Genomic DNA, 9,099 nt, shown 5'->3' with positions numbered 1-9,099 from the left:
GGCTCATGCCTGTAATCCCAACACTTTGGGAGACCAAGGCAGGCAAGGTCAGGAGATCGAGACCATCCTGGCTAACATAGTGAAGCCTCATCTCTACAAAATACAAAAAATTAGCCAGGCATGGTGGCGGTCGCCTGTAGTTCCAACTACTCGGGAGGCTGAGGCAGGAGAATGGCGTGATCCCGGGAGACGGAGCTTGCAGTGAGCTGAGATCCTGCCACTGCACTCCAGCCTGGGCGACAGAGCAAGACTCAAGTCTCAAAAAAAAAAGATGGAATCAGTCCCTTACTGCACAACGGAGGTAAGGAAGAGTAAGCATGGAATACAGGAGATCCATCGGGCATCTCTTAGTATTACCACGCCCTGTGATTAAAGTTAATGGGAAACTACAGCCCAATCCAGGCAGGACTACAAATCACCCAGACCCTTTAGGAATGAAGGTTTGGGTCATTCCACCAGGAAAAAAACCCACCACAACCTGCTGAGGTCTTGCTGAAGGCAAAGGGAATACAGAATGGGAAGTAGAAGGTAGGCATCAATACCCGCTACGACCATGTGACCAGCTGCAGAAACCAGGACTGTTAATTGCCATGAGTATTTCCTCCTTTTGATGAAAACATTGGTGCATGTATACACTAGTACTAAGAAAATCTCTTCATTTTGTTTCCTTTCTCCTTTATCATGTGACATAAGATTTACTGACTTCACATCAACATTTGTTACCTTGGCCGGGTGCAGTGGCTCACGCCTGTAATCCCAGCGCTCTGGAAGGCAGAGGCAGGCAGATCACCTGACGTCAGGAGTTCGAGACCAGCCTGGCCAACATGGCGATACCCCGTCTCTACCAAAAATATAAAAATTAGCCGAGCACGGTAGTGGGCGCCTGTAATCCCAGCTAATCAGGAGCCTGAGGTGGGAGAATCGCTTGAACCCGGGAGGCGGAGGTTGCAGTGAGCCAAGATTGTACCACTGCACTCCAGCCTGGGGAACAGAGTGAAACTCCCATTTCAAAAAAAAGTATTGGTACCTTTATGTAATAGTATTTGGGTTGGGGATTGGTGCATTTCCGGTTATATGAAGGATCGTTGTATTATGTTAGATGTTATTGTGACTTTATTTTTGTCTTTATTTGAAGATTATTATCTCAGGAATATGTATGGGTTCAAGTTGACAAGGGGTGGACTCGTGATGGTTAATATTGTCAACTTTTGGATTGAAGGATACGAAGTATTGATCCTGGGCGTGTCTGTGGGGGTGTTGCCAAGGAGATTAACATTTGAGTCACTGGGCTGGGAAAGGCAGACCCACCTTCAGTGTGGGTGGGCACCATCTAATCAGCTGCCAGTGCTGCTAGAATATAAGCAGGCAGAAAAACGTGAAAGGAGAGACTGGCCTGGCCTCCCAGCCTACATCTTGCCCTTGAACATGGGACTCCACGTTCTTCAGTTTCAAAACTTGGACTGACTCTCCTTGTTCCTCAACCTGCAGATGGCCTATTGTGGGAACTTGTGATCGTGTGAGTCAATACTTAACACACTCCCCTTTATGGATCTATCTATTCCATTAGTTCTGTCCCTCTAAAGAACCCTAACACAGCCAGGCTCCCACTGACCCCCTTATCTTGGTGCCTTGGCAGAAGGCAACAGCAGGAGCGTTTTCCCGTGCCAGCTGCTGTCAATACTGCTCAGTCCCTGCACCCCAGCTTCCAACACACATTCTCAGAGCAGTCACAGTAGCAAGAACCTTTATTATAAAAATAGGTGGCTAGAGTAAGTGTGCTTTAACTTCCGGACAGATGCCAGTGCTACTGCGATGCAGTTTCTCAGGGCAGACATGCGGCTCTGCAATGGCGGGGGCGGCCCCCCTAGTGTGATGCACAGCCGCAATACTCCATTGGACAAACCTCCTGGTTCAAGGCAGAGAGGAGACACCTTATTCTACAGAACAGGATGGGGCTTCCACCCTAAGGACCATACAAGTGACCCCCATAGGCAGCTACCCCTTTCTGGCAAGCTGCAGCATGCCCAGGTGCAGGCTAGGGGAGGGGCTGGTACGCTAGCATTAGATTGCTCTGGCTTCAGCCTGACGGAGACACAGACCAGGACCTCCCTCTGCCAGATGCTCCTAACCCCATCTCCACCTCCAGCCTCCAGCCTCACTGGCAGTTCCCTGTGACCCAGCCTGTTCCATAGCCAAAGGGGGACCAAAGGGAATGATCACAGTGCCCCGCACCTATTTAGGGACCTTGGATCTCAGGAGAGCTCAACCCATGGCATCTGAGAGTACCCACCCTGTCCCTGAGGGCAGCTGCACCGGGCCAGGGGGCCGTAAGGGCACGGGTGAGTCTCAGTCACTGGCAGCACTCAGCCACATGCCTGAGGAGCTCTTCACCTTGCTCGTCACTGAAGCACTCCAGGCAGTGAGGGCACTGAAGGTCCCCCTGGCCTCTCTGGGCCATGCCAGGATGCCCGCCCTCTGCAGGGGGTTCCAACTGCTGGGCCCCAGTCCCAGGCCTCCAGCCACCAGGCACCATAAGCTCCAATGCATCGGTGGCCAAGTACTTGGCAGCTTTGCTCCCAGCATGGATCCGGCAGGCGTCTGGCTCCTGAGAATCCTGGAGAAAAGGCAAAGGTCTATTTACATGGGCTGTGCTGAAGGTCACAAAGTCTGGTCTCAGGTTCCAGCAACTAGAGGTACTTCACCTCTCCCTGAGCGGAACTTCAGTCCCTCACTTTGCTTCCTGCTGTGCCCCAGAGTCCAGACAAGGGGGTGCTCAGTGAATGACAGGAGATCGCACCCACGCTCCTTCATGCGCTCATGAAGAAACAGGCCCTAGTGTGGTCCACTCCGCAACCCCTTGGTGGAAGTCCTGTTCAGTTGGACCCATCGGCCCTAGAAGACCTGACTGATAAGTTGGCCCTGATGATGTAGCCCACACACCACTACAGAGTGGAGGTGGCAGAGCCTCTGGTGGGGAGCTGGGAAAACTGAGTCCAAACCCTACTCTGTACCTCCTCTGTGGGGCTTGGGGGTGCTCAGCACTCTGGGGCTCAGGAGGTCCTTCAGTAGCAGCAAGAGGTATCCCTGGCTTGGCCCCACCAACCACTTGGCACGGCCTGGCATGCGTTCTCCAAACATCCGTCCTGAAGCACCGCAGCCTGCGGCCCTCACTGCTTGTCTGCGAACTTCATTCCAGTAGGCCTTGGTGCTTCCACTTCCTGTCTGAATGTGGACTTTCCCAGTGGGACTACAGCTTATCACCCAAGCTTCAGCACCACTGTTCCTGGCTGTGCCACCTAGGGACTGAGCAACCCTCGAGGGGCCACAGGCTACTGTTGAAAGGGACACAGAGGCCACTTAGTACAAAGTCTGCAGGCCCCACCAGAAACTTGACCCTCAGGGGTAAGAATCTGGGCCTGCAAGTCTGGAACCAGTTCCTCGGGTCCGAAATCTTTGAGAGGTGGCCTGAGACCATCCTCATGATTGTACCAACAGTGACCCTTCAATCCAAATCACATGCTTCCTTGAATTCGTCAAGGCCAGAAAACCCACAGTTAAGACCAAATCCCAGGAAAACCCACATGTAGGTCTGTTGCAAGATGTTCCCATTCCTGCCTAGGGGACATGCTGAAGAATCCCTGTGCCAGGGACTTAGGAGAATCTGAAATTGGGGGATGGGGAGCCGCCCATACACATTCCATTCTGTGATGCCAAGAAGGCTGCGGGGGCTGGGCAGGGGCTTGAGGAAGGGCCTGCTGTGGCTGGTGAAGCCTCCAGTGCCTCCTTGTCAGCCTGTGAACTTAACGGAGGAAGACACAGTGCCCCGCCAGGTTCCTCCTCCCTCATGCACAAGTACAAACAGCTGCCTGTGTTTAGCCCTCTGCTGCAGACTTAGTCCAAGGGTGTGTTAGAAAAGGTGTCCACCATGACTCTCCTGTGCCCTTCAAGCAGAGAATCAGAAGCCACTGAGGCCCAGTGGCTGCTTGGAGCAGGGCAGTGGGGTGGCCTCGCAGCCCCAGGATCCCTGTTCACACCCTGAAACACGGGGCATCCCAGCTCCAGCCCGGGGTGCATCGTTTCTCAAGAGGTATCACTACTGTTCAGGCTATGCCAGGAGAGGAAGCTCTTTGAGTGGGGCCCAGGGCCATTCCCAGGGCCAAAATTGTGTTAGATACTTGATGAGGAGCTAAATAAACAAACTTCTCCTGGATTTTTTTTTTTTTTGAGACCGAGTCTGGCTCTGTCGCCCAGGCTGGAGTGCAGTGGCGTGATCTCGTCTCACTGCAAGCTCCGCCTCCCAGGTTCACACTATTCTCCTGCCTCAGCCTCCCAAGTAGCTGGGACTACAGGCGCCGCCACCTCGCCCGGCTAATTTTTTGTATTTTTAGTAGAGACGGGGTTTCACCGTGTTAGCCAGGATGGTCTCGATCTCATGACCTCATGATCCTCCCGCCTTGGCCTCCCAAAGTGCTGGGATTACAGGTGTGAGCCACCGCGCCCGGCACTTCTCCTGGAGTTTTGCAAAGTGCGTCAGTGAGGAGAAGGAAGAGGCCATGGGTCATACACTGAAGAACCTCACCGGTTCCCATTCACGCCAGGTCTCCCTCAAGGTACCCCATGGTAGGAAGAGCACTGAGCCCAGGGGTGGAGTGAGGGGCCCCTGGCCTGCAAGGCCCAGCTCCACGTGCCAGGCTGAGTTGGGGGATGTTACTGGACACCCAGGGCCATCATGTCTACGTGAGAGGGTAAGCAGGGTTCCCGCCTCACAGACAGGTTAGGACATGTATGGAGCTCACGCTTTGAGGCCCGAGACATGCCCTCTGACTGCATGACAGTGACGGACGGGCCCTGAGAACAGCCACCTGTCCTCAGGCCGCCATGCCAGCCTCCTCCATAACTAAACAGTATAACAGGGAAGCTTTCCACGACCACGCCCAGGTACTAGGCCAGGTGGCTCTCCCCAGAGCAGGGAGGGGCCCACCACAACCCTCATCACCAGCAAATCAGGGCCTTGGCAGACCCAGAAAGGCTCTAAACTCATGAGAAGGAAAACAAAAACGCTAAACCTAAGCAGGAAGAAAAACGCCGTCAGACTCTACCTGTCTCCAGGACACCTGGTGCAGCAGAGAGCTGACCCTCTCCTCCAGTTCTTGAATCCTACTTTGAGCCCGTTCCCGATCGGCCCTTTCTGACATGAAGTCATCCTTGTAAGCGAGAATCTGAAGAGGTGAGACACACATTTCTGCTCAAGCAAAGAGAAAGTGCCCCCCAGGCTTCTCCCACCCCCACCATGACCACTGCCCACTCAGTGCCACTAAGCCTTCAGCCCAGCCTGTCCCATGATTTTGGCCACCACCAGCCAGCAGCCATCTGGTTGGTGCCGTCCAGAGCCCGAGGGACAGACACCTGCTGTTCCAGCATCTGCACCCGCTCCAGTGCAGCGTCCCGGGCCGTCCTGGAGGCCGCCAGCTCCTGCTTCACTTCTGCACAGTCGTTTATTTTCTCTTCCAATTGTCTGTTGAGCCGGGAGATCTCCTTCCTCATCAGCTCGGGCTCATGTGGGGTCTGCAGCCCCCTGAGCTGCGCATGGAGCCCCCTCACGTATTCGTCCCTGCTGGCGTCGTAGCGCTGCCACTTGGCATTGAGGTCTTCAACCTGAGGAGGTGGAGCAGGAAAGCTCACGGCGAAGGCAGCTGACAGAGCTGCTCAAGCCACACCCAGGGGGACTATTCATCAGCAGTGATTTGCTGAGTGAGCGTTTCCTCTTAAATGGAAGCTGCCCCTCCCTGTTCTGTAGAGAGCAGACACTAGGCCCACTAGAGAATCCCGAGGCACCGTGATGACGCCCGTACGCAACCAGCATAAACAGAGGTGCACTTGGTGCAGCTTTTTTTTTTTTTTTGAGACAGAGTCTCACTCTGTCGCCCAGGCTGGAGTGCAGTGGTGCGATCTCGGCTCACTGCAAGTAGCTGGGACTACAGGCGCCCACCACCGTGCCCGGCTAATTTTTTTGTATTTTTAATAGAGACGGGGTTTCACCGTGGTCTCGATCTCCTGACCTCGTGATCCACCCACCTCGCTTTTCTGTCTTAGAAAAGGTACCTCCTGCTGCTAATTCTTGCATCTCCTTTACTGACTTGTGGATTAATTTTAGGGGATGGAGACGGACAGGACATATCCTGTACGTCGTTTTAAGCAAAAAAGTCCAGTCTCTAGGGACTGTGTGTATCAAGTCATAGTGGCCAGAGGGCGGGGGCAACCTCTGGGCCTCAGCCAAGGAAAGAACCCTCACTCACAGTTTGTAAGCCGCGTGTTCTCAAACAAAATGTGAAAGACACTCACGTGAGTCACCTTCTGTTTTAACAGTCGATTTTCTTCCTGCAACTTCTCAATAACACTCTGGACAGAGGTGTGCCCACCTGTATGTTCTGACTGCATGAGGAAGGGACAGAGAGAAGACAATCTGTCACATGCAGCAAGAGGGGAGAAAGCTAGACCCAGGCTGAGGCCACAGACGATCACTGCATCCCCCAAGGCAGCGGGTAGTGATCATTCATTTGGTAGAGAAGCAAAGCAGGGACAAGGGACCACCTTCTCCCTGCCCAGGCCCACCCCTACCAGGCCCAGGCTAGAGCCCAGACGGAGGGTCTTCAGGCCACATCACCTTTGACACCGTCCTTATCCCATCCTACCTACCAGTTTGAGCTGTTTGTCTTTTAAATATTTGGAATGTAAATATTCTAAAGTCACAATGTCTACAGGGATTGGCACACCAGACATGATCAAGTCTTCTCTTTGCCAGAGGTTTGCCATTATCATAGACAGCAGGGAGGGCAGGAAGCTGAATCCCATTGTAAACCAGAGGATCTCCAGCGAGGGGCTCTCAGCTGCCCAGGGTGGGCCTGGCCATGCACCCTGCTTACCTCCTTTGGAGCCCATGACACTGTCCTGTCTGCAGACAATCGGGTTCAACCAGGTGATTCTGGACACAGCAATCTAACCTCTGCCCCACGCAGGGTCAGGAGTCATGGAAGCCACAGCACAAACCAAACCCCACTAACAACTAGAGACCTGAACGAAAAGTCTCATGAAACTCGTGTGTACTCTAGAATTCTGACTGTATATCAGTGACATAATTTTTGAGAATTCCCCCCGAGTGACAAAGGAAGTGCATGTCCTAACGCAGCCTACACCGGGAAGCCCCGGGTGACTCAGCTGAGTTCAGGGCTGAGAAGTGACACTTATTTAGAGACTGTGACGAGGGCCTACGCTGCCACTGGCCCCACCCCCGCCTCAGGCTCAACACTGTGTGTGGCTCCTTTCAACTCCCCAGAGGGAAATGACACGCTGACTCAAAATCAGACCAGAACACCAGCCTCCGCCCCGATGGCACTTTCCTTTGGTTTCTGAATGCGGCTGTGTCCTCTCTGAGGTTCCCCGCCTGGAATCCACCCAGCTGAGGTGGGCAGTTCTCAGACCAAGCTTCTCCCCAGTGGGCGCCTTGGTGAGGCTGCCGATGGGTGCGGGATGTACTGTCTGACGCAGAACATCCCAGCGTGTGTGTTTCTGCATGAACCTTGGTGCTGCCTCAGAGAACTGCCTAGAAAGGACCGAGCGAGAGGCCCTGTGCCCGGCAGTGCAAGTGAGGTGGCGCCTCAGCCTGGGTGGGATGTGCACAGAGTGCCTCCATTTCCCCGCCTGCCACACACAGACACCACGGGCACCAGCGAGATGGAAGGTGGCTGGCTCACACTGGCCACAGCACCTGGCACACACATGCCGTGGCCCGCTGCTCCCTACTCTTCTGCCTAGGAGCCTCCTGGTTTCTCCTGATGCTGAAACTCCCACAGTCCCTCTGTCTCCCACTGGACCCCACAGAGAGCTACAGCCCAGATCCAGCCTATCCTGGAGGTCCAGTGAACCCTTCTTTGGCCCTCACTGTCACCTGGCACCGCTGTCCCCTGCTTTGATGAGGAGGCTGTGGCCCTGAGCCAGGTCTCCAAGCTTGTGGGAGGTCGTGCTGCTGGCAAGGACATGCCTAACGCCAGCTTTGAAGATGGCGGTTCCAGCTGTGCCCGGATCCACTCAGACACACTGAGCCTGCAGAAGGCGACTCACGGTCCTTCCGGGAGTTCTGGGTGTGGAACTGGAGGCACTCCCTGTCCCCAGCAGTACCACCCGGCTCTGCTTCAGTTTCCTCAGATGAGGAGGATGTGACTGCACTTCCTCCAGGCAGCTCTGCCACCCTCATGTCTTCCTCCTCATCCTCAGCTGAGGCAGATGAAAGCCAGGTGCCACCTCCCACCTGGGAGCAAGGTCAGCTACAGGCCTGGTGCTGGGCAGTGCGGTGGCTGCCTGCTTTCCTATTACACTGTGCATGTTCCATCATTTTAAAAGAAACCCTTGGATGAGCGAGCTTTGTCCCGTCAGCTGACTCTCGCTACTGAGAACAGACTGGGTTCTGGGACAGCCCCTGGCCTCTGTGATCGGGGCCTGTAGGCAATGCTCCCAGTACACAGGGTTCTTCACCACAATCTTACACTGTGGCCTACCTGGTCAGGACTTCTCTCCCCCACATTCCTGTGTGCATGCTGTCGTTCATCCAGACACTTGGCCAGATGCTGACACATGTGGGCAGTGGCGGTCAGCGTCCTCCGTAGCTGATGGGTCTCGTTGGCCAAGGAGCGGCACAGGACATCACTGGCGGCCCGGGCGCGCTCCCCTTCCGCCATGCTCCTCCGTAGCAGGACGACTTCCTTCTCTCGCTCGTGCTGGGGCTGGCTCAGTAGCTGCTGCATCTCCCTCTCTTTTTCTTCTAGTCGTTCAGTCAGCCTCTCAATTTCCTAAGTGGAAGATTTAAAAGCACAGTTTACTGAATTAAAAGAAGCAGTGTTGAGAGCAAATGTTCAGAAAGCAAAAGGAGACCTGGCATGGATGCCCCAGCACCAGACACAAACACACTCGCTCCAAAGTCGGGCATCTGAACTAACAATTACTCACTCAGAAGTCGGGCATTTGAACTATTAACTCTGGAGTTTTTCAGCCTACAATGTTCTGTTCTGAAACTTCATCTTACATTTTTTTTTTTTTTTTTTTTTT

The 9,099-nt window shown here is 54.2% G+C and overlaps 1 protein-coding gene across 1 annotated transcript in view; it reads right to left on the bottom strand.

The window, feature by feature from the left end:
• Positions 1–1,723: 1,723 nt before the first annotated feature.
• The window catches only part of TNIP2 (TNFAIP3 interacting protein 2), a 22,943-nt gene continuing 15,567 nt past the window's right edge, over positions 1,724–9,099 (bottom strand). Inside the window, exons 2-6 of the mRNA XM_011970837.1 lie at positions 8,553–8,843; positions 6,343–6,432; positions 5,407–5,655; positions 5,100–5,219; positions 1,724–2,614 (exon numbers count right to left, since the gene is read on the bottom strand). Of these exons, the coding sequence (XP_011826227.1) occupies positions 2,351–2,614; positions 5,100–5,219; positions 5,407–5,655; positions 6,343–6,432; positions 8,553–8,798 (969 nt within the window). The 5' untranslated portion in view covers positions 8,799–8,843 and the 3' untranslated portion in view covers positions 1,724–2,350. The remainder of the gene's footprint in view (positions 2,615–5,099; positions 5,220–5,406; positions 5,656–6,342; positions 6,433–8,552; positions 8,844–9,099) is intronic.

Source organism: Mandrillus leucophaeus, unplaced genomic scaffold (genome assembly GCF_000951045.1).
Source record: "Mandrillus leucophaeus isolate KB7577 unplaced genomic scaffold, Mleu.le_1.0 Scaffold98, whole genome shotgun sequence".
NCBI lineage: Eukaryota > Metazoa > Chordata > Mammalia > Primates > Cercopithecidae > Mandrillus > Mandrillus leucophaeus.
Note: the sequence above shows the minus strand (reverse complement) of the source record. Positions and strands in the feature narration are given on the sequence as shown.